Consider the following 25074-nt stretch of genomic DNA (forward strand, 5'->3'; position numbering starts at 1 on the left):
AAAAATCGATGGTGTACAAATGTACAGTATTATTTTTCACACGGAAAAACTCACAGCTGACGGTTTGGTGGCTGAAACAGCGGCGAGAGGCGAGGGGACGGTTCGACAGAGTTTCAGGTCGAGAGAAGTCAACACTGTCATCGGTTTTTTTTTTCTTAATTCAGGTTCCGACAAATTTCAAAATTCCATGGGTCAGTAGCGGCTAATTAGCGGCAAATTTCGGTGCCTTGGAAACTTTTTTACGATCAACCCTCCATGCAGAATTAGCACACGGTTGTGGTGTTTCCGAGAGAAGTCAGCACTGCCATCGATTTTTTAAAAAAAATTCAGGTTTCGACAAATTTCAAAATTCCATGGGTCAGTAGCGGCTAATTAGCGGCAAATTTCTGTACTTTTCGCAATACCCTACAATCAACCCTGAGTAGTTATTCTTCGTGCGGTTATGCTGTCTTAGTGTGAAGTTGGCATAACCCTCAAGTTTTTCGAAAATTTGGGCTCCAACTGTCATTATGACTACAACTGATCATCAGCGACTAATTAGTGGCAAATTACGGTTCCATTCAAAATCACCAATCATTAACCCGTCGTAGTTTTTTTACTCGTGGTTGTGCTATCTTTTTGTGAAGTTTGCAGGGCCATCGATTTTTTCGAAAATTTGACACGCTGTAAAATAAATTTTTTCACGGCTAATTAGCGGCAAATTATCCGAGAGATACTATTTCGATTTTTGTAAGTGGTTGTGCTAAGTTAACGTACGTCTTTCCTTCTAACCATGTAGCAACTCTATTGAGTGCACTGTACAGTAAGATACAAAGCCGGTAGTCGAGGAGCATAGACTCATAGAGATAAACTGCGCGCTCTTACGAGGCTGCTGAAGCCGGGACCGAAGGACAGAGCTAGTCCTGCAGTGGTCCTCTCTCTCCATCGCACGATCAAGCGAGCGCCGAGCAACCGCCAGACGAGGAAAGCGATAAGACAAGCGGGAAGAAGGTATACTTGTATAAGTCTGTATTTTTCCCCAGCAACAATAAGTCAACCGATTAGAGTGAGAGAAAATGCCTGTAGATATTGTTCTCTCTGTCCCGTCGCGGTTCCAGCTCGGTATTTCAGTTATCAAATTTACTGAGAATCACCGAATACTGAATAATTTACATTAAGGTCGTTATATTTTGCACATGGAATCTTAGTATCCTCCTTTTTCCCTTCAGCTATTGTGCAGTCTGCGATAATCCTGAATAGCGTATAGCTGCTGTTATTGATTCCAATAACTCAACAGAACCTTGAACTTAGGAGGTACGCGGAAGCCCTACGATGGGTTCGTGCTAAGAGTGCAGCGACGAGATATCAGTGCTGGCATCTCTTTACTACTGAGGCATGAGCAATTTACTGCGGGAAAAATTACCGCCTAGCGGCGACCGCTGAGCTGCCGCTCAAGCGTGGAACTTTCGGTACATCCCAAATTTTGGGTGATTCTACCCCTTAATTCGCGTTGGGACGCCTGCGTACCTTTTTTTTTTTTTTTTTTTTTTCTTGCAGCATTTTATTAATTTCAATACTTTTCCGAAAAGATTTTTTTTTCGAAATTTTTCTTCTTGATGTTTTTGTTCGTCCGCCATATTGGATCCACGAATTCGAACTTTCGAATTTCGAGTTCAGATTCGTAATCAGCCACCCCAAAAGCCCATTTATGCAATATTTCAAGCGAATCGCATGTAAGTAAAAATTTATGCATGAAAGCGTCAAAAGTTTAAATTATAAGCAACATTTTCAACAAAAGATACAGCGGTCGAATGCTATGTGTTTTTCGTATTTCCAATCGACGGAAATCCCGAACCATTATAATCCGGCTCGGTACGCTGCAACTTACAGTACACGGAAACCGTAAAACTCACGGAGTTTGAGAGTTTAAATCTTTCATCTTCTATGCAAATCCTTTAAGTACACAGCTATGTACTCTCCGGATTAGCTGCTCGCGAAGTGCCCGGAGGTACTTTGTACCTGGAATGCTCAATAGACCAAGAAATTCACCCACAATATATCTTCGTTGTACTTGCGGATTAGAGCCGGAGTAAGAACCCAAGAACCCTGAAATTTGTATTAGTTACATGCAAGGCTTTCAAGACCCGTGACATTTTGTATGATGGTTTTATCTAAGTATCGAAAGACTTTGAACCACCGGATGGACCAATGACTATGTCGTAGTTCAAACATGGGTAGAACGCAAACAGCCTCGATCTAATCGCGTCTCAGTTATCACTCGAAAACTCTCGGAACTGTTTGCACAGCATCGCAGAGCGCTGGCGTTGCTTCAGATTTTTCCCTCGTGCAGTCTCGCAATGCTTACCCACCCTATAATGACGCACGGAAATACTCCGTGTCAAATTCACTGTTTACGTGCAAAAACTGGCAATTACAATATTAGTCATCGTAGTTTCATGGTCAAGCTGCAAGTTAGCTGAACAATGCCTATTTACACCCTAAGATAGCGGGTATATTGGACGAATATCCAGTTTCAATAAGGACAATGACCTTTGAAATTTTACCTGAAAATTTTTTTCATTAGGATGAGCACGTGCGCAACGGGTCGCCTAATCAGAAATATTTATTGTGCGCTCAATATTGTTACAACAGGCCTGTCTCTGTTGTAAAGGGAAAGACGGAACGAACTTAGAAGCTACTAAGCGACCTGACTACTGAAAGCAGTCAAGACGTTAGCGAATGCAATGTACTGCACAACAATACGACGGTGCACACAACGCAACCACAGACGGATTAGGGTACTATAAGAAACCATTTAAGCAGTACTTGATTTGTGAAAATAAATAGGTTTGCCATAATAGGGCAAAGACTGTAGGGTTACTTTGAGGAATCCTACAGAGTATCCTGACGGCTCGCTTCGCTTTGGGGCTACGATAGGTGAAATATTTTATTCCTGGATATCTTCCGGGTTTTGAACTCTATATTGTTTTTCAACGGCGCGGCGATGTGTAGATCTACTGCATGGAGAGAAAAAAGTCGTTAAATCAACCAGATCCATATAGTCAATGAGATGAAAAATTGTTGCTTCAATCGTTATTTTGTGAGAATGAATATACCGTAGTTAACATAATAAATTCTGTCTGGTCAAATCAACCAAACGAGTTATTTCGACTATGCGATTGCTTTGATTGTAAAATTTGATACGTCCAAACAATATTTAGTTTAGTGTCAACTCAATGATCCGGTTGAATAAAGGGGTACCTGCGGCTGAGCGCGTGCAATCGCTTCAACTAAAAAAATACTAATTATTAGCATTACTGTAAAATATACCAATTACCGTCATTGAGTTAAAAATTACAATTTCATTTTTGATCGGAACCATTCCAAAGGATTGCAGAACTTCCTTTGATTTCATTTAGTCTCGTCAATAGAAATTTATATTAATTCTAATAAAAGATTACCTTGCTTTATAACCTGAGCGTTTCTTTATGCGAACGATGTGAGGCTATGGTCAAAAAATAAGTTGTTTCAATTAATGATTGAAACGCTATACTGAACTCAATTTTCAGTTGCTTGTACCTAGGTGTGATTTTTCAAACTGAACATGCGGTCCCGTTAACAGATTTTTGAAACCGACAAAATACGATCTTGTATTGATTAAGCGTTTGTAGAATGAAAAAGTAGAATATTGAGATTAACAAAATCATTTTCATATTAATATAATATAGGTCGTTCAAGGTAATATTTCGTTAACTGTAAATTGTCGTATTTATATTAAACAATAATTTAGTCACCAGAAGTATTTTTCATTTAGTTTGTGCAACTTTAAATTGTTGTATAACCAAATAATGGTTTCGCCGCCCGTGAACGTCGCATTTAGTGGATCAAAATAACGTTTTTTTGATTCAACGAATTTTTTTCTGAGTGTGCCAATCTTCAACTCTACCTGTTAAGCAAGATAGTGACTCATCGTGGATACGGGCAAATAGGGCGAAACGGATAGCGGGAAAGGGCAAATATTTTTTAAGACGCGTAAGACAACCTTATCGGTAGTGAATGTTTGGAAGAACTAGTTTGCTGGAAACTGTATGATTTTCTTGTCATTTAAGTAGCAAGTACTTGTAGCTTATGCTTCCGCCAAAATAGTATATTGAGCAACGAGTGGGCAAAAGTGACGATTCTGAGTGAATGCGGATATCATACGAAATGGTTCGCTATATTTCCCAACGCGCCGTCGCTATTCATTGGGAAATAGCGTCTTTGTCATTATTCCGCCTATATTTTTACGTTCGAGTTGTGAAAATTCTTTTATCCTTCGCTTGCCATCAAGTCCGATTTGCCTCCGGATAGTATATATCTTTCTTTTTTTTTTTTTTCTCTTCGCGGAAACTTATCATCTGTTCACCACGTTCTGTTCTCTTGAAGGAATTTTTTAATTTTCAAAGGCAAGGTTAGTTGGACAGTTCCGTTTGCCTGGAGCGAAAATACAGGATGTCAAACAAATGATATAATGTTCTCTTTGCTGCCATTACACTTGCGCTATTTATATAGTTGACATGGAATTCACATAATGCCTACTTACATTATACGCAGTGGGTATTTTGATAAGAGAATGATATTTTTGTACGACGTATATTCTGCAGCAATAAATTGGTGTACATAGATAGTTATCTCATTTGAAACAATTACTCACTAAGGTAATAATTATCCTTCAATTATCAACTATCAATGTGAGTAACTACGGCAGAAACAGCCTTGCAAAGACGGTTGTGCTATACATATATACTCTGTACAGGCGAATATTTATTAACGCTATTTTTTTTTCAACTCTTATTTTCAGCTGGAGCATTAAATGTGCTTGCGCTACCGTAACTGATATTTATGTACAACTACCCGAGTAGAAATTGACGTAAGGCCTAGTCCGGTATAACAGCCTCATCAGACTGACATCAGGCTGTCTGATAAGGCCCTGATCAAGCTGCAACGCAGCGTTGCAGAATCGCCTGATCAGTCCGTATTTGTCAGGCCCTGATCACATTCGATGGTCAGGTCCTAGCCGAGTAGAAATTTCAATCCGCCAGGATCAGGACCTCGTCCGACCTGCCTTGCTGCCTTATCAGGCATCGTCAGTCGCTCATGAAGGCCGGTCAAAGCACCGACTGATCAGACTTTGGAAAACGATTTATCAGATTTATTAATTTTTGAAATTGTGTAACAAATCACTTACAATTAGTTTCACGTAGATGCGGAAAGAAGGCTACAGCAAATGAGTTGCTGGCACCTGTAAGAATAATATACGGCTAAACGATATTTCGTATACGATTTTTACCTCGATATGGGTTGCTTGAGGCAAACCTGATCGGGGCCTGATGAAGCGTCAGGTTTGCCTCGTCAAAGTCTTTACTCGGGTATACGTACACTAATGAAATTTAATTTTTTCAAATCGCTCGCTCGAAATCTTTCGTAGAGAAAATGAAAAATACGCGTCGAAGAGGCAAACAATCGCATAAATCAGAAATAATTCCCTCTTTGCCAGAAGGGATTAAAGATCGCTCCGGGAAATTGGTCAATCGCCGTCGTTATAATATCTTTCGAAATCATAGTATCGGTTATTATTTTTTAATGTTCCTGCGGCAATTGAGAAACGCAAGACCGAGTAAATTTAACGACCCTTAAAGCGACGAAACGGAAGAACAGGGATTCCACATTCGAGGATACAAAGATCATAAAATCTAATTGAATGTCTCGTCTATTCAGGATCGGTGGCGTCTCCGGGCTTAGTATTCATCCAGGTTGACGTCTTCGAGGATATGTCTGGACAATTGCACACGGTGTAATTAACAACGTTGTAATGGTTCTGGGTACAGTAATTATCCGCCGTCGTCTAGCCGGAAGACGAGAAGGAGAACAAAGCGATAGGATCGCCGGACATATACATACATGCGGAGTAACGAAAAGTGTCGCAAGACTCCCGGACAAGACGAGTCGCCGTACGTATTCACACTCTGTTGCAACGATGAGAGTTTCTAAATCACGGTAGTATCGGTCGCTGAAACGGCGGTGACGTCACTGCAACGAGTACAAATCCATCTGCCTACGAGCTCGGGTACAGAGTGTATAATAAAATCAAGCCGTGCCAATGGGGCGTGGAAAAATATGTGTATGGACAAACTTTCCGAGAAATTCTCCACCGAGATAATCAGGTGAAAATAGAAGTACCTGAAATTTCAAATTACAGTAATAGCGAGGCCTGCAATTACCCGCATAGCTGTCGTATAACCCAAAGTCACCATGGGGCCGAGACATATTTTGTTATGGCCTGACCGCAATAAAAAGGAATTACCTACCTACGTACCACGGCTCCACGGTCAGAATGTACAGCGTCCACTTGGGTTGGATATTTGCACCTAGTGAATAAGTCAGCCTTTTGAAAAAGGCAATTATAACGCGCAAACGCGTTGTTAACTCGAGTCCGGTCATAAAAGTAAGTTCGGCGACGAAAGAAGTTAGCACTGAAACTGTGCCGGATCGGTTGTTAGGGCGGCGGTACCGGATGAGACTACGAGTAACAGGGAACAGCTTAACGCGACCCTAATGAGATTGGAAGAAGGTAGAATAGCAATCGAGGACTCGAGAATTCGTGCTCTTCCTAAATCGCAAAGTGATATCGTGAGTCACAGTTTAGACCGAGGTAAAAGTCTTTCCTTTCAAATGTTGAAATTCTAAGAAAATCTAAGCGGCTTTGCATTGGTAAACGGCAGGCAGACGAACGTCGAACGTCGAATGTCGAATTCGTTCCACGCAAGTTTGATTTTATTATTCGTACCCAGTTATACACGAAAATTATCACTGCAATTTAAGGGTAAAAGGATGAGATGACGCGCGTAACACATTCAGCGCACGAAATGGATATTCGGAAGATTTTTATTACCTAGGAGGCGACGCGGTGTTTCATGCAGGTAGAATATCCAACGGTCAAAAGCCAACTGACTTTCAGCCCGGATAAAGGAGGTGGATAAAAAAATAATGGACAATTCTAATTATGCACAACACTCCGCGTGCAGAGTCCTGGCCATATCCCTGCACGTTGGTCCATGGCGGTACGTACATTGTACCGTCGCAGCCTCGGATCACTCTGAATTAATAACGCGTGAATCCCAGGTAGCGAAATTAGCATACACCTGGGGCGAATCGGAGCTGCGACCCGTGGCCAAAGGCTCGGCTGACTTACGGTCCGTCCGTGACTTTCCCAAGCATGTTGTTAATCTTAAGATCGGTGCAGATGACTTCGTACGACGAAGCGTCGGAATCGGGGATTTCCAAATATGTTTATCGCGGCTTAAACCGCAGCGCATTGGTAGCCCAAGGGGTTCAGCGCTGATCCGGTACAGGTAAATTCAACTGTTGGCTTGGGTAATTAGTGATACGATGCTGGCCAGAGCCCACACCTGTAAAAATGAAATTCGGGGTACCTAGAGAAAAGCCAAGGCTGCGGTATCGACACCCGGGGCGATCGTCTCCGCGGTGCAAGTTGGTACGTTGGACACCTCAGAAAACAACGCCTGGAGGCGAAACGAAAACCTGCCGATTCGGACGCAACCTCCTTTGAGCGAGTGTATTTTTTTTAACATTTCATCCGTCGAACGGAATGTGTGATCGAAAAGAACGAGACTCGGATACAACGATGTTGTAAACAATATTATACGTGTTTACGGAGGCGGGAAATCCAAACGTACGCCGAGTGAAGAGGAATATTACCAAACTATAAAGAAAATACGTATCGGAACGAGAAACTTGATCGTTATATTTCCTGGAAGTTTTTTCCATATTTCTTGTATCAATCTTTCGTTTACTCAGATTTTCCTTCTTGTAACGCCTCTGGAAGGATTTGATTCTTCGTGACGTGTGACTTATTATGATGTACGGCAACACCGTGACGTGCAGTTTTTGCGGTTCATATTATGCAACGGTTTAATAAAATCGTCAGTATTTTTCTACGGATATTCAAACTGAATTCGCGTCAATTCTTTTCGCTTACAACGCGTAATCTCGCAGCGGTCGTAGGAGTGCAAATTAATTATTTTTATTGCGTTACACGTATGGTTGCAGTTTTTTTTTTTTTTTTTTTTCTTCGTTCGACATATCGAGAATCGAATACAAGCATGTAATCTTAAATCAAGGGGGTGATATGCAGGCTGCAACGCCTCGCAGTCACGGGAAGCAGCACGTCGTTTGAAAAATTTCCAAATCTGTTCACGATGCAAGAAACCTTAGCTTCTAGGTTTCTGTCGATTGATAATGACCATTGGATTCGTTTCATAACGAACGGATAAATTAATAAAATGATGTAATATCGATATAGCCGTGGTGAGCCTATCATCTGTGACGTGTAATTGCAGCTGCTTTTTCTTGTTACACTTTATGCATGTAGGTATATTACAATCGCCGGTTGAAATTTTATACATAAATTAATAGCGGCATGATTTCCAGAAACAACCGGTTTATCCTCATTGTTTTACGACTTATCTTACAGCTTACAAAGACCTTTTTGTTTACTATAATTAGTCACTCGCAGTGTTAATGCTCCGTTTCGCTTTTTTCCTCCTCGGCTCACCGGAAGTTTATATTATTGCACCGTGAGGTTTGTTGTCGTGTCTCTGCTAAGTCTACTTCTCAAAGATCTAGAGACTAGAATCGTCATCTCCACACAGAACAAAATTCGCATGATCTATTCTCAAACGAGACGTTATACGGATACAGCATATAGATCGGATCGTAGAAGACACCGCATACTCGCTTACGTATAAGAATGTATAAAAACTCGCATGCAGCAGCGATGTAACGCGACGCCTCAAATCGTGATCTCACTACCTCGAAAGTCTATGCCTATGTCCGTATATGTTACACCCTCGTATAAATCTATGCCAATATGCACTGCGCACGGTATATCTAGGTATAATATCGAATGCATAGCTAGATCACAAGCTGTGCCGCTATATGATTACAATAAAAGAATATACTCAAGTCCCCGTATGTTTAATTTAAAGCCTGCAACCACGCGCGCTCCCCCTCTCTCGCTTCCTCTCTCTTCCTCTCTCTTCGCACTTGCAATTTGCATTTATCTGTACATTTCCGATTTTATGCTCCAGCGTAAAATAAACCTCATCTAACTTCATCTATCTATCCATCTATCTATTTATCGACCTGTCCGTCTTTCTCTCTTTCTCCCGTAACTCCGTATAGCTGCAACAGCACAAGGCTCGAATTATTTTCTCTTCCACCGCACACGCGTCCATCACGGTTCACAGCGTCTCCCAGCAACGCGGGGCAATGGTAGATGAACGGTGCGCACTCTCGTCGGTACGGAGCTTATATTGTCTTATTGTTAGTTAGGAAGCACGTTGAATAACCAGCGCGAAATCAGCTACAGCATCACCGCTCCTCGAACGAATTCACGCATCGTGCGTGTCAGGGACGAGGCGAGGCACGTCCCCTCCGTACAATAATTCATCATACGTGTACCTACGTAACCGTATGTATGCATGTGCGTACAGTACCCACAGGTATGTATAATCTACCTGTCCGTGCATCGGAGCGTTCGCGTATCTCAACATCGTAAGAACTATTCGAAGCAGCGCTGCAGCGTGGTGCGGGGATAGAGGACACCTTCGGTACGGTATCAACGCGCTTGTGTCGCCTTTATCAAGTTTTCCGGAACGAGGCGATAGGGCGGCGGCGAGAGGCGGAGGGACGGAGTGGCGAAGAGAGGCGGGGCGAAGCGGGGTAACTCACTGGTCGATCGCCACAGCTACAGACACGTGAAGCATCGCGAGGGATGCGAGGGGGAGGATAGGAAAGAGCCTCTTCCCTCTCCCCCTCCCGCCCCCGTCCCGCCTACCGCCAGCTCGCTCTCTCTCTCTCTCGCTCTCTCCTCCGGCACCTTCCTCCCCCTGCGCGAGCCTTCGACGACGAGGAGGATCGTCTCGTTCGCCGCAGCGTCTCGTCCGCGCTAAGGGTGGGGGCATCGCTGGAGCGGCTAGTAGGGGAAACGGCGGAGAGGGAGGAAAGCACATTGGCGACCGTACGGAGAGCAGAAGAAGGGCGCAAGCGAGAGATCGAGGTGGTGGGGATACGCCGACGAACGACCGTGGGCGAGACAAGGACGGAGGGGGATGAGCTGCACTCACGGACAGGTTGAGAGAAATTCAACGAGCCAAGAGTCACTCTTCTTCGGGACGCGAGCCCGGTAACACGCGCGCTGGATAGTCAAGCGACGTAAATAGAGCAACAAACTCTTTGCAATATTCGGACTGGCTTTAAAACTCTCATTGACATCACCGATCTTCGGTCAATTTCCTAAACAAATAAAAACATTTAAAATATGCTTAATAATAAATGTATACTTACGCGTACACGTAAAACTTGTAATTGTGTAAATATGGTTTAGTGATCTCATATGTGTGCGCGTGTTTTTGTGTAAAATATTAAGGACAAAATAAACTGATATGTATTCTTAGTTGGGTGTGTGATTTTCGTGTGCTTCGACTAATCTTACACTTCTTCTTAACTTAAATCCCTGTTTGGTAGCTGAAAATTTTCTTGCGTGTAAATATCATGTTGACAGTAGTATGATCTTAAATCATTGTAAACATACACGTCCGGGAGTGAACTGAATAACACGGTTTGACATTATTCCCGCTCGTTGTTATCGTTCGTTTTTCGATACCGGAGATTTCTCCGCTCATGTCGGAAAAACGTAATCCGCAGCTAGTGTAACGATGAAGCGTGACTGTAAGATTTAGGTATTTTCGAGTGATTCGTCTTCTGTTCGGCACGAACTATGCACAGATGTTCGAAATTGCTTACCTTGTAATCCGGCAGAAACATCTATATTAGGCAGTGTGAATAAACAATCATCGACAGTGTCAACGAGTTGTCTCTCGAAGGATTTTATATGGTCATTGGATTTCACCTTCCGAAAAGCTGCTGCGTTAACATGGATTATTCTAATAAAGGTACGTTTTATCCGGCGTAATGTTTTGCTATCTCTATATACCCTATTTACACGTAACGCATACTATGTATACCTATGCATACAGTCGTGACAGACGAGAATTTTGCTTTGGCAAATCACACGACGTTGAAGCTAGGCAGTCGGAATTAGCTGTCAAACGTTCTGACGTTCGTTCGATTAAGATAGTGGGTCCAAAAATCAAAATTTCGTGAGATACGTACCTCGGACCCCGGATACTTTCATAGAATCTTACATGAGGACAAAGCTATACAAACTGCATTTTTCTATTTACAAAAAGTTAGACACGGTTGGCCGCTAACTCCGGCTGCTGTAACTTCGGTTTCACCCGAATCATCAAACTTTGAGAAAATGTTGGATGCGTAGATACACGCGCGTCATGGTTCCCCTAATTACCCTGAACAACGGTATGCGCATCTGCTACGATATCTGGCACAGATACGATAACGTTCGATATTTAAGATTAGGGATACAAGTCTGATCAAGGCCGATGATCTTATTGGTCAGCGTTTACAACTTGCGCGGCAAAGTGTACATAGATACTGTTTACATACGTATACATACACATGTATATACGTATATATATATATATATGCACACGTATATTTCGTCGAACCTAATTATGTATCATAGGTATACAACTTTTTCCCACTTCCCGCGACCGGCAGAATCTATACCGACGTGGATTTCACCTTAATGTGTAATTGATCGTTAATGTTTATGTCCGTGCGATGTTACGCACCTGCCTGTTTCTCCCCTGCCGGCCATGATCGATAACTCAATCACAACTCCTTGCTCTCCAATCCCCCCCACTCGCACCCTCCCGTCATCCCACTCCAACCTTGTCGCCCTCTTGAATTGTACAATTGAGGCGAGATGTCAACGCCGTCGAGTCCGTAGAATAATTATTGTTCGCGCAACGGCCGTAACCAACGGAAAATCCACGCGATCCCAATGTTATCTGACGGTCAAAGAGCTAATCTCGTTTATGTGGTCCTTACGGTCTTCCCCCGAGCGCAAAGGCACACCTACAATTCCGATATACCCGAGTATAAGTGCCGGAGTGCGGTGCGCTTATCGCGAGTACCAATTCAATCGTGTCTTGTTTGTATATGCACTTGTACTTCTCGCGGCTCCGTTATTTTCAAATTGTATAATCGAAACTATCCCCTGTCGGTGTGTTTTTCACTCAAGAGGAGGACTTGTTTTCGTTTGAGATTCTCCGAGAGACATCGATTCCAGCCGAGCAGATCGCGTTGCTGCGTGTGTGTGTCGAAGAAACCAAAACACGAGAAGGTCTCGTGGAATGACGTGTCCGAGGAATCGTTAATCTCCTTCTAACGGTTATTGAAAAAGGAGCAAACAGTAGCCAGCGGCCACTCAGATAAGGACCTTTTGTGTCCCATGAATTTTATCTAAATAACTTCCAAATATTTTCGTCTCTGCTACTGCTGCTGCTGCTGCTGTGCGAGCTTTATGGTCTTTCTTTTCCTTCGTGACAAAATCTCTCGACGACGAACCGTGTAACTCGTACGTTATTTGTGAAACTCAGTTTCGTTTCGCGTACGTCAGGATTATTCCGAAACAATCTCAACGCGTTACAGGTACATTGCACGCCCAACTCGTCATCCCGATTGCTCTCGTCGCAGAGAGCCAGTGATTGTATCGTAAACTTTCCCTGTCCGTACGTTCCATGCAACAGCGTTTTTTCCCGGCAGTTAGGAATTCGTTACTTCAGAGTTACGCGCCGCTGTTCAGCCTTAGTGCCACGCATCGCGCATCGCCAGCATTATCTTTAATTCGCAATCGCATCTCGATATTACCTTTCCTCTCGCAGCCTCTAGGGTGTGGCTCGAACACCAACCCCCTATACATATTATTTTCCATCTCGCAAACAACCCCGATATAGGTATGTACATGCCTACATATATGTATAGACGCATTAACGGTATTGCGTTACCGTTCTATATTACATACCTAACTTCGTGTATGGTTGACTCAACGGGAGTCGTAACTGCAACGTACTTCGCCGACTATTGTACCCTTACAATCTCCGCGCCATTCCAGAGACGCTGAAGGTACTCTGATAAATCCACCCCGCTGGTTATTTGCAATTACCTATTATATTCGGAAATATTTAAGCCGCGGGTGTACGTCTAATTAGAAATCCAAGAACCGAATTAATAGAGGACACTGGGGTATGCGTTGCGTAGGCAAAGCACGGCATGTAACAGTGCACGAACATTACCCGGTTACCTACTCTTCACCACCCAAATAGTTGTAAATCGTCGGTATATCATTGTCGAGCTTCGGAAAAAATTGGTTCTTGATTTTGCGGGATGCGTTTGTACCTAGCGGAGTGGAGGGACGGCATTATGCGGTTGTATCCGGTTGGGCCACGTAATCTGCGATATCTTGAGCGCGGCAACGGGCCGCGGGGGTTGTGGGGTCGGGTGTGAAGTTGGCTTCATAACCAGGTTGCACCACCCTCCGTCTATTTCTCTCCCCTACCTCGTTACTTTACGAACGACTCACACGCCAGCGACACCACCTGCACCCACTGTCCTCCGCCGCCCCCCTCGGGGGCTGTGGATGTTATAGCTGCAGTCATGACATGGCTACGTATATGTATACCTAGGCATTATAGATCACTCCTAACACCGGACGGCGTTGCCTGGTAACCATCCTTCAAACATCGTTTTACGCCAGTGTTTTATACAAACGGAAAAAGCCTGCATCCACATCTTTCGTGCGCACCCATGTATATTTACCTACACATATATATAATATATATATATATATGTATGTATGTATGCATAATATACCTATACGTACCGCGATTATCATTGCGTGTTACGTTCATCCGTCATCGTTGTGCACTACGACCGTTGAACGGTGAGAGAATAAACTCGAGAAATACCTAGAACCATTGCGCGATGGATCATGGATGTGTAAAAGGGTTTTTCCTCAAAGCTCCGCTAGCTGCAAGCGATCCTCCGGTGTACGAATCATTCGCACTACTCTGTAATACGTGCATGCCGAATGTTTATATTTGTAGCAGCGTCGAAACAATGCGCGCCCAGCAGAAGACCGGAATTCCCCACAAGCACATGACCTTTGCTCTGCTGATCGACAGCTACGTACCTACATGTTTGCGCAATAATTTCTTAATCTTGTATTAATTTGCTTAAGATTGCAACTCCTTATTTCCCTGCACGCATCGAATTCCAAACGAGCATGTTTCGGATGTTGACCTCTTCTGTCGAATAAGTATCTATTACGGCTTTGAGTGCAATTATAATATTCGTTATTTTTATATCGAAGGAAATATGTAATTACGATTATTAGCTTCTGTAAATATGATTATTTGCTATAGGCAAATTTGTAATAACAAGTCAAAGGCGGGTGTAATCCAGCTAAAAATATCGAGATATTCGTGGAATTGAAATTCCATCCTTTTGATGCAAAGTTTCACAAGCAGTTTCGCGAGATCAGTCATTCGCAATAGGTAAAGCGTACGGCAAAAACTTGGGATGTACCGCCGGACTGATTCGTCGTAAGGTGAAAAGCTTATCCTCGAGGCGGCTTCGCGGAGTCCCGTCAGGTCCTCCAGGGCCTAAGTATCAAATCCTCTTACGTAACCAGGGTGGGCGGCAGCCGGGAACCGGGGTTGCCAAGGCAGCAGCTCTCGCAACACGCAAAGCTCGACGTTGTCCGCCATCTTTGCTCTAGTGGCGCGTGGGAGTCGAGTCGACGGAGGTGAGCACTGGGAGTAGAGGGGGAGAGAAAAAGGAGATAAAAGCAACCGTCGAGAGATCGGGCCTCGACCAATGACGCGGAGGATGCGTAGAAGGGACACGCCCTCTATCACAAGCGCCGGCTACAGCGCAGCATCCGTAATTCGACTCCCGCTCCACCAAGCCAATCGATCTACCTACTCTCCAATCTAGACGACAGAGTTGAGCTCCGCGCATCCTCGTCGCCGCCACTGCGTGTCTCGATAACAAAACACCATTTTTCGATCCGAACGGTTATTTTTGTAAATAGCGATGTGTTGTTGTAGGTGCTACGTGTAGGTAGAGTACGAACGTTATAGATAGTATACCATATATATTTATACACGCAACGTGGGGGTAAATCTCGTTATATCTACACTCGTCGTATAACTTTCACGGAATTCCATCGACGTGGAAATTTACATTTAAACGCTTCAAAGCGATTCGATTTCCCGCTCTCAACTATCCGCTTCCCTCCAAGCTCTCTTCCGGATCGACGAACTCGATCTCTGCATTCTTTTCTCTTACACTGTTTGCGGGTTGGACGGGCAATGAAACAAATCTCTCGACCTGCATGTTCATCTGTAACGTATACTTGCTTAATCAGAACAATTACACGCGATTGCACGAAATCGAATATATACAGATATAACGTTTCGACGGTTAAAAATCATTCGAAAAATAACAATTAGCAATGCCTCGGTATTATACTAGGCTCGTTTTATACGCTACGTCGTTTCGTATATATCATCGATCGCCGCGTATCAAAAACTCAAAAGTGTAACTTATAGCACTAGCGATTATACGTATAGGTAAATAGAAAAAGTGAAAGTCAGTGCGAACTTTAAATTCATCCTCTCTAACTCTCTCTCTCTCTCACTTTTGTATTTTTGTACTTTTCTATTAGTTATTTTTTATTATCTTGTTTTAATTTTGAAAATTTTACAATAGTTAACTACTCTTTATTTTTACTGATTAATTGTACCTATTTTACTCCTGTTTTTATTTATTTTTATTGATGTATCCTTATTTTTGGTACTTCTGTTTTTTTTCTGTTCTTATTGTTTTGATTATCTCCTTTTGATTATCTTCCTTACGCGTACTTGCCGCATAGTCCTTAGGGGATCGTAAGGTCCCAGGACTTGTAATAAACCCGTTTCTCACTTTCTGTCTCTCTCTCTCTCTCTTTGGCGCGCGACCGCGCTCGTGTGATGGACCGCGAAAATATGCCCTCGAGATTACAGTGTTTACATTCGACGACCTTGCGTACGTGAATATATAATATAGAGTCCTGCGACCGCCCGTACGCGATCATATTACGATAATACCGTTTTGCGGTTAAAAATCTGAAACTTGATCGGGCCAACGCATCGTACTTATAATTAATAGGTTACAACCAGTTTTTCGCGCTCAATGCGCACGCGTGACGCCCCAGCGTGTATAAATCCAAGGGGTTCCCGGTACTCCGGGAGGTTATAATAGAAACGGGCGTTTCGAACGTCCCTGAATTAGTACGCTTAGGCGACTGCGTCGCACCTGCGGGAGCACTTTGGGGGTCAAGAGGTGCAGGTACCGGGATCGAGTTTTCGCGCCGATGAAAACTACCGCTAGTGCAGTATTATAGGCGTGTAATAAGCGTACGTGTGCAGGCCGCAGGTACAAGAGGCGTAGTCATCGTAGCTGGCGCATGGACGAGTCATTGTGTCGACAGAACCTGTTCGCCGTCATGTCAGGCATCCATCCATCCATCCATCCATCCATCCATCCATCCATTACGGACACATGTGTTACGTGAATGGATGGACCTTTTCGGGTTTACGTAAGACTGGCGACCGCGGGTCGAACGAGCAGCTATAAGCTCGAGTTCTTACCCAGAAAAAAACAGACGCAGACAATCGAATTCTTTAGAGTTCAGGAGTTCTATGGAAGAGATCCACAAAGTATCTATACATATTAATGCCTCTTGGAAACTGAAAGACGTCGTCGTGACATGCTGCTGCTTTATGCTCTTCACCTACTGAAAGCTGAATATTTTCATCTTAGCGTTATACACCTTATATGTATACTGCGCCTGAAAGGGGGGGAGGGGGGGGGGGATAGATGCGTATAGGTGTTGAGATGCCGGAGTGTTTATCGATTTCTCTCAGCTTTTATGAATTATCGCCGATGCTCGAGCATCGACATGTTCCTTCGTCGTTCCTTACCACGCTGATTCTACCGCGAGTTTATATTACCGCGGTTACATATTTGATTTAGGCCGTATGCTTAGACATGATGCGGATCGAGGCAGATAGATTCTAGTTTGATGTCTGTGAGAGTAAGAAAAAGTATAAGGAGAGCGAAGAATTTAGTAAAAGGCAAACAATCGTCGGTTCGACAACGCGAGACGCGTTCCGAGTGACCGTGATTCACTTGTTATTTGAGAGCGCCGAATGTCCTTCTTAACTTGCATTATGTCGATACGTGTACAATTGTACACGTATCATGAATGCATGTGTGCGGTATACTTATGTCTACACATCTCGGGATCGCGTAGCATACGGGGATAGCCAGCAATCTGAGTTACAGAGAAGAAGAGAAAAGTAATAACAACTCGAGAGATGTTTTGTCTGCGGCTCCTCGAACGTCGCCTCTTCTATCGTACCGTACACGCTTCGTCGATCTCTGCGCGAATCTTACACCTACGCGTATTTCTGCAGACCTTATATATCCTTATCATGCGAGCGGTCGCGTTCGGTCCTTAAAATTACCTGATGAAGAAATGTTATTGATCATTTTTATTGTTTTGTTTTATTTATTTTTTTTTTTTTTTATCTTCATCAAATACCGTAGAATCATTCCACATTAAATGACAAGGCCAGTAATATCCAGCGGTGTCACCTTATAATTAGAGGCGTGAAATGGTCGCACTGTGTATAACAAACGTTACGAAAAAATTTAGGTTGACTCGTGGTGATCGGGGTGGGGGAAACCTTGTAACAGATACGAGTCTGCGCTATAGAGTTTGTTGCAGCCGATGATCGGCTGCGGCTTCGAGGAAACGGTGACGAACGACTCTGAGAAATCTCCCAACAGCTGATCACCGATTTCTCATCATTCGTGTGATAAACGTGATTAATTTTCTCGCATGCAGCCTGCTGCTGCTGCTCAGAAAAAATTATAAACGGCGATCCAGCCTGCAATTATTTCTCAACCCGTTTACTCCACATTATATTATATTCTTGTTAGTTACATGTATGTACCTACCTACCTACGCGTATAAGGTATAAGGTGAATCGAACCGTTTGTTCCGTTATGCGGATTACAAATTACGCGTGATCTTGCAGCAGACACTATTTTATTGTGTAACATGCATACGTACATCTTACGTGTCTTATATACACTGTGTGCGGTCAGAGATTCTTGACTCGCTGCTGTCCTGGATTCTCCATCTCCGGCTAGGCTGTACCAACTTCCTGAACACGTCAGATATATTCATTCTTTCCATCCATCATCGTCGTTGCCGTGGTATTCTCTGACGTGAGGAGGCAGTGAACTTCCTCACTTCCTTCGCGTATGTAGAAAAAGTTGCGTTTGTAATGTGTTTAATGCAACGAAATCAAATTTCCAGTAAAAGGAAACGTAATAATCACGCGGACGGGAGATGGTGACGTGGTTTAGACAGTTACAAGTTCCGTCTCGAATATTATTTACCACTTAATTGTATACCGCGTTTCAGTCATTATCTTATTACGTCATTAATTTACGCACAAAACAAAAAACGAAGAGGCAATAGCACGAACCTAGCGGGGGGAAAATCGATACTGGCAACAGTATTCTTTGGTTTTACTCAATCGTCGGCAATTTTAATATTATAACTATCCTAGTCTAATTTTTTTTTTCTCAACTTTGTGTCACAGATTTATGACAGGCAGATTCCAAGGGTCTGCAGAAGAGCTGCTCTCTCGCTCTAGACACATGGCATGTCTCGCAGATGTTATTCCTCTTTCGCCAATCGTCCCTTTTTTGGGTAAGACTCATTCCAATGATTAATATACATATCAATTTCTCGCCACATTTCGCGCCAAAATTTCAGGGTATTGTACGTTTGTGTTTATTATTCCTATCGGAATTATAATCGTGAATTGAAAATAACGAATCATTTCACCGGTGATATCACTTACAAGCTTTGTCGTCAAAGTTTGTAGTTCGGGAAAAGCGGTGACCGCATTGCCAGAACTGGGGAGTTCGATTTACGAGCGAACAAGAATTCCGCATACTAAAGCTTTGGGACAAAGACAGCAAGCCTTCTTGTGGATTACAAGCGTACTTGCTAAGGAAGAGTTGCGGTGAAGGAAGGTAGCTGATGTGACCGCAATATCCATCCTTCCTCGTTTAATACTCCCCTCCTCCGTTGCAATGATTAATTGATAATCATAATAAATGCTGATAACATTTATCAATTGGACTGTTATAATTCAGAACTATAGTGCTATTTCAATGCGAAAGTAACTTGGGAGACATTGTTAGTGGGACTATTGATCATCCTAATTTGTGATCTGTTATCCATATATCTGCAGAATTAGAGTACCAAGCATGCACTTGTTAATTAATCTGACGGTCGCAAAAACTAGACTCGTATAATGCCGAGGTTACGGTGCTTCTGTGGCTTTTAGGGTCACCAAGGATCTTCTGTCAGAATTGCAATTTCGTTTAAGGCAGGGCAGAGATTGTGTACGATTATAATAATTAGGTCGAATTCAGCATGCTTGTGCGCTTACAGATTACATTTGATTACCAGCAGCGTTCTTTTAGAGCAAAGCTGCATATCAATTCATTCGCGAAATTGTCGATAATCTTTTTTATTTTTGAAGCAAGTTTTTTTTTTCTCTTTAATATCATGCACCCAGCCGAGACTGATAAAGTATTTTCTAGATTAAGAACAACTGATCCGAACCCGTCGCGCAGGCGAGTTATCCCAACCTTAATCTCTCCCAGTCTCTGACGCATCCATCCGAGGCAAAATAATAAGCGTATAAACGCGATACGCAAAAAACAAAAATAAATTTCGTATCTTCGCTTTGTGATTACAGTTACCGTAGACAACGGACTGGAGCAACGTCAGAACATCAAGACGCAAATTGATACAGATACGTTAGCGCCGGTAAGTTCATTTTCTTCGCGCTGAAATTTATCCGTCAGTGGCTTTTATCCCATTATTATAATGATCATGAAATTGCAAATCATAAACATGACAAGATCATTGGCGTGAAAATTTCTAAAATTTACGTTGCATCGCATTGTACAGCGAGGCAAAAACTTGTCGCGTGTGGTGCCATCTTTTCTCATAAATTTTGATGCTGCCTGCGCAACATTGTTTGTTTCTTTTTTCTTTAAAATTTTGAAGTGAGCTTACGCGCAGTGAGCCACGATTCTTTTTATTTCTATTCAAAATCTGTAGATGTCACCATTTGATCGGAGTACAATTTTAATTGAAAATATGAAATTTCTACGGAAATATGAAAAATTGATAGCACGAAGGTGCACGATCGACCTCATTATTGCACGTCTAATTTTCCATATTGATCACGAGTAATGTGTTTATCTGGTGCTTGTTCCTCCGCGGGCTGAAAATATTGACAAAACTCTCTTTTGTTCGTATAAGGTTTGTTGCCGCTTATCCCTCTCGAGAATGCAGCCTGTTCTGAAAAACAATTATACAGCGGCTGTATACCCGCAGACATTCATTTGTACCTATGCTGACCACGTTCCTTCTTCTTCTCTTTCAAGGTCGACCAATCCGGCTCAGCTCTCGTTTGCCCTGCATGTTCCCTAGTGCTACCAAGTACGCGTGATCTGACGAATCACATACGGGGCCACAACTCGCGGAGAAACAGCGAGGGTAGTTCAGTCGACGACGAGTACACCTGTTGTGTCTGCAACAAGGTCCTCAGCTCGGCCAGCTCCCTGGACCGTCATATCCTGGTCCACTCCGGTGAGCGGCCGTTCAAGTGCGGAATCTGCGGAACTACCTTTACCACCAACGGCAACATGCATCGCCACATACGGACTGCCCACGGTAGCAGTTCGTCGAACAGTTGCACGGATTCAGACGGTAGCTGCGACTTCGACAGGCCCGAATTGAAGCGGCGGAGAGACGCGGAATTCAACAATAACAATAATCTGTCTAAGAGAAAATCGCCGGACCACATGGAGGACGACCTACCGGCGAGTAAACGACCGCACAAAATTCTGTTGAGGAACAAATCCACAACCAAGGCCAAGATTCAAACCGAGACTCAGCCGACTCACAGCTGCCCCTTATGCGGGAGGAACGATTTCGCGACGAGCAGCCAACTCAAGGCTCACTTTGACCAGGCTCATCCTGACTATCCTATGAAATGCGATATCTGCAATCTGATTTTTCAAAATCTTCAACTGCTGAATCAGCATCGTCGGACGGCCCATCGTTCGAACGATGACCAAAATGTGAATGTCGGAGACTCGGTTACCGGCTTTTCCGATTTGACCTTCATGGATTTTTCAGCCATAAACTTTCCGGGTATTGCTCGTGCCCTTTGCGAGACTACATTGCATCTACCGGCGTCTGGGGAAGTAACCAAATTCCAATGCCGCAAATGCTTCAGAGCTTTTCCCTGCAGAGCTTCTCTTGACTCCCATGAGACTGACTGTGGTACCCAAATAGCAGTGCGGGAAAACATTCCCGAGGATCAGTCAAAGAGAAACGACTTTTTCGCCGGATTGAATCTTCAAGATAAAGCGGCACTCACCGAAGCGAAGGAGGGAAAGGATCTGGCCGACATACAGAGCATCATTTCGCTCACGTCTGAAACAGCTATTCTGCAAAACTTTTCACGACCTGACACAATCACCCCGGATAACGTGATCAGGGCTGGGTCCAGCGTGGGTTCGTCCGGATCATCCTGCACCACATCCGCTGAAAACAACGAGGAAGAACTTCAGGATGCGTTCTCTGCCCAGTTTCGTCGGATGAAACTCCGCGGTGAATTTCCGTGCAGACTGTGCAATGCTATTTTCCCCAACCTCCGGGCTCTCAAGGGTCATAATCGGGCGCATATGGGAGTCAATCCGGGAATGCCGTACCCCTGCAACATGTGCCCCTACACAAGCACCGACAAGGCCACCCTGGTGAAACACTTGCGATCTCACAACGGCGACCGACCTTACGAGTGCTCGATGTGCAATTACGCCTTCACAACAAAAGCAAACTGTGAGCGTCACTTGCGGAATCGTCACGCCAAGCTGACCCGCGAGGAAGTGAAGAAGGCGCTAATCTATCATCCCAGCGAAGATCCGCAGAACGATAACGGGGAACCCCCGGCACGAATCGTGCGGGACGACATGCGGACAATTCTTGTATATCCGATGGTACGCGAAGAAGCCATGCAAGAGAAGACAATGAGCGTTGGCCCTGACGTAAAGGCCGAGATCAGGGTGATCGATGAGGCGAAACTTCGACAACCGGATCTTGGCAGTGCGCGGCAGGATCCCCAGCCGAGTAGTTCCAATCAATCGGAGATATTCCAAGGTGGAAATCCGGAGATTCAACCGCTTGAGATGCAGGTACCAAGGCACACCGATATTTCTATGGACATAGACCAACCTCAAGACTTGGTAACCAGGCCACTTCGGTTTACACACAACAACCGCGCTCACGACGATAACTCGTCGAGCGGAAGTGTATCGCCTCTAGTCACCGATGCCAATCAATTAGCAGCAATACACCAAAGACTTCCAAATCCTCACATCGGTATTCAAACATCCACCGGTCATTATAGCTCAGGCAATGACGTGCCGTTGGATCTATCGATGGACGCGTTGGATTTAAGCAAAAAATCGAAGGTAACGGAAACCAAACAACCTGCCGTTGCTCCAAACATTGAAGAATCCCACCGGAGTGATAACAACATTTACCACGCGGCGAATCAACTACTTTTAACGCAAGCTCTGCTCAAGAGTAGTCACAACCCCCAAACCGCAACCCTGCAGGAGGCACTTTATGCAAACGCTCAACTTCTGTTCCCAAACCTTGGCACTTTTTCACCTGCAAGTTTTATAACACCATTCATGTTGAATCCCCACCTCTTTGCAAATCCGGAGTTTGCTATGAACAGTAGACTTCCGAAGGAACCGATCAGAGGTCTGGGTTGCAGCGGTGGTAGCCTCGTAGAACCTCCGATTTCCAGACTCGAATTTGGAACACCTTATTCGCAAAGCAGCCAGGCTTCGTATCACTCGACCAGCGAAGACACCACCGCCAACTCGCCAAAGCTGATGTCCCCGAAGTTATCGAGCAAAGTACCCGCTGCTCGTGAAAAGATTGATAACTCGTCGTCATCAAATTCCGTTAAGATGGTTATAAAGAACGGCGTTCTCATGCCGAAACAGAAACAACGAAGGTACAGAACTGAGAGACCATTTAGTTGCGAACATTGTACGGCCAAGTTCACCCTGAGAAGCAACATGGAAAGACATGTGAAACAACAGCATCCGCAGTTTTGGAGCCAGCGACAACGAGGCGGGCATTCAACCAGAGGTCGACCGCCCACAAACCCACCGACACTACTGCAGAAATTCAACCAACCCGCCTCTCAGCCAGTATCCCAGAACTTTCCGAGCATCCTACCAAAAATCGACAAAACCAGTTCGACGCAAAATCACGGGAAACATCCAATTTCTGATCAAGTCAAGTATGCGATTCTTGCACAACAGTTGAAGGCGAATAAACCAGAAGAGAATGACTCTGAGGCGGATTTGGTGATCGATGAGGAACCCAGAGAAGAAAAAGCTTCAGAATCTCAAGCACAGAATAGCGAACGGCAGCCCCTGAGTCTGCTGAGAGGTAAGCTAGAGGATAAAAATGATTACAATAAAGATAAAATTATGAAACAGCATGTGAATGAATTTTCGAAGGACTATTTGGTACAAATAAGAAAACAACATCTTGAGGAATTGAAACTTGACGTTAAATTGTCTGATGCAAGTAATGCGGAAGATAATTCGGAAAAGGATGTAAAGGACGATATGGACGAGAACAAGCTGGAAGATCAGAAAAGCGTGGAGAAAATTGACGAATCGGCCGAGGTTGAAGAACCTGAGAAAACCGGAGGGGAAGACGGCACTGTCGATCTTGCTAGCGTGTCGAAGCTACTTGACAACGCATCGCAACAGTACCAACAGTTTCAACCTCAGGATATGAGCGACGAGGAGGAGGGACTTGTTGCTGCAGCGAGCGAGGGAACCAATTCTGGAAGTGAAGAAAAATCCGATTCCAGCAACTCCGAGACCGTTAAAAAAAAGTCGGCGTATTCGATGGCACCGAACAGGGTTCCATGCCCGTACTGTGACAGAGTATTCCCGTGGACGTCTTCACTGAGGAGACACATACTGACGCACACCGGGCAAAAACCCTACCAATGCCACTACTGTACGCTGCTATTTACAACAAAGTCGAACTGCGACCGTCATCTTTTTAGGAAACACGTGAAATCCAACGGCAGAAGCCGGGCCAAAGCATCCAGAAAATTATCTTCCCGCCAAACCACGGCAAGGTTGATAAACAATAACGCTTTTGCGACGAGAAACGTTCCGGAGAGACCTTATAAGTGTAACGAATGTCCAAGCTCGACATTCTCGACTATGGGAAACCTGAAAAAGCATGTCACCTCCAAGCACCGCGGCAGGCGTGCGCCAAAATCGCGATCGGTCAGCTCGATGAGCGATGTGCAGAACAGCCCCAACGGATCTTCGAAACACAACGATCAAAGCGAATACGAAAGTCACTCTTCGAGTCCAGGAGAGACAGTGCGTAACTCGCCGATTAGCCTCGTAGAAGAAACTGTGCAGAAGGCCAATACTTCATCCAGCACCGACACATCGCAGTCCCTGAAGTCCTCTCCAGAATCCGGATCCACCGTATCATCAGGCTCGTCCGAATTACCATTCAAGTGTCACCTCTGCGACGGCAGCTTCACCGACAGGCAGGACTGCCTCGAACACATCAAACACGATCATAAACCTGAATACGAGCTTCTTTTGAAAAAAGGCGCGTTGGACATGGCTGCGGAAACCGAAAACCATCCCGAAGAGCAGCAACAACAACCACAACAGCAGAGCGAGGATGGAGAAGGTCAACGCGGCAAATTTCCAGATTACGCGAACAGAAAGGTAAATATTTTTAGTCGGTTGAAACGTATATACATAGGTATAATCCACGGTGTTTCAGTGTTTTTATGGACATTGCCGCACAGTCGCATGGCAGACGAA

General features: G+C 44.2%; 1 protein-coding gene across 3 annotated transcripts in view; it reads left to right on the forward strand.

Annotated features, from left to right (window-relative positions):
- The window catches only part of LOC124215215 (ras-responsive element-binding protein 1), a 49665-nt gene that overhangs the window by 20862 nt on the left and 3729 nt on the right, over window positions 1–25074 (forward strand). Inside the window, exons 1-4 of one of the 3 annotated variants that reach the window (XM_046618318.2) lie at window positions 10188–10994; window positions 18687–18796; window positions 19860–19930; window positions 20557–24975. In XM_046618318.2, coding sequence (XP_046474274.1) covers window positions 18691–18796; window positions 19860–19930; window positions 20557–24975 — 4596 coding nt within the window. In that variant the 5' untranslated portion in view covers window positions 10188–10994; window positions 18687–18690. Of the gene's footprint in view, window positions 1–10187; window positions 10995–18686; window positions 18797–19859; window positions 19931–20556; window positions 24976–25074 lie in introns of those variants that run through there. The other 2 variants (XM_069134132.1, XM_046618320.2) reach the window with 2 other exon arrangements.

This window comes from Neodiprion pinetum, chromosome 3 (assembly GCF_021155775.2).
Source record: "Neodiprion pinetum isolate iyNeoPine1 chromosome 3, iyNeoPine1.2, whole genome shotgun sequence".
NCBI classification, from domain to species: Eukaryota; Metazoa; Arthropoda; class Insecta; order Hymenoptera; family Diprionidae; genus Neodiprion; species Neodiprion pinetum.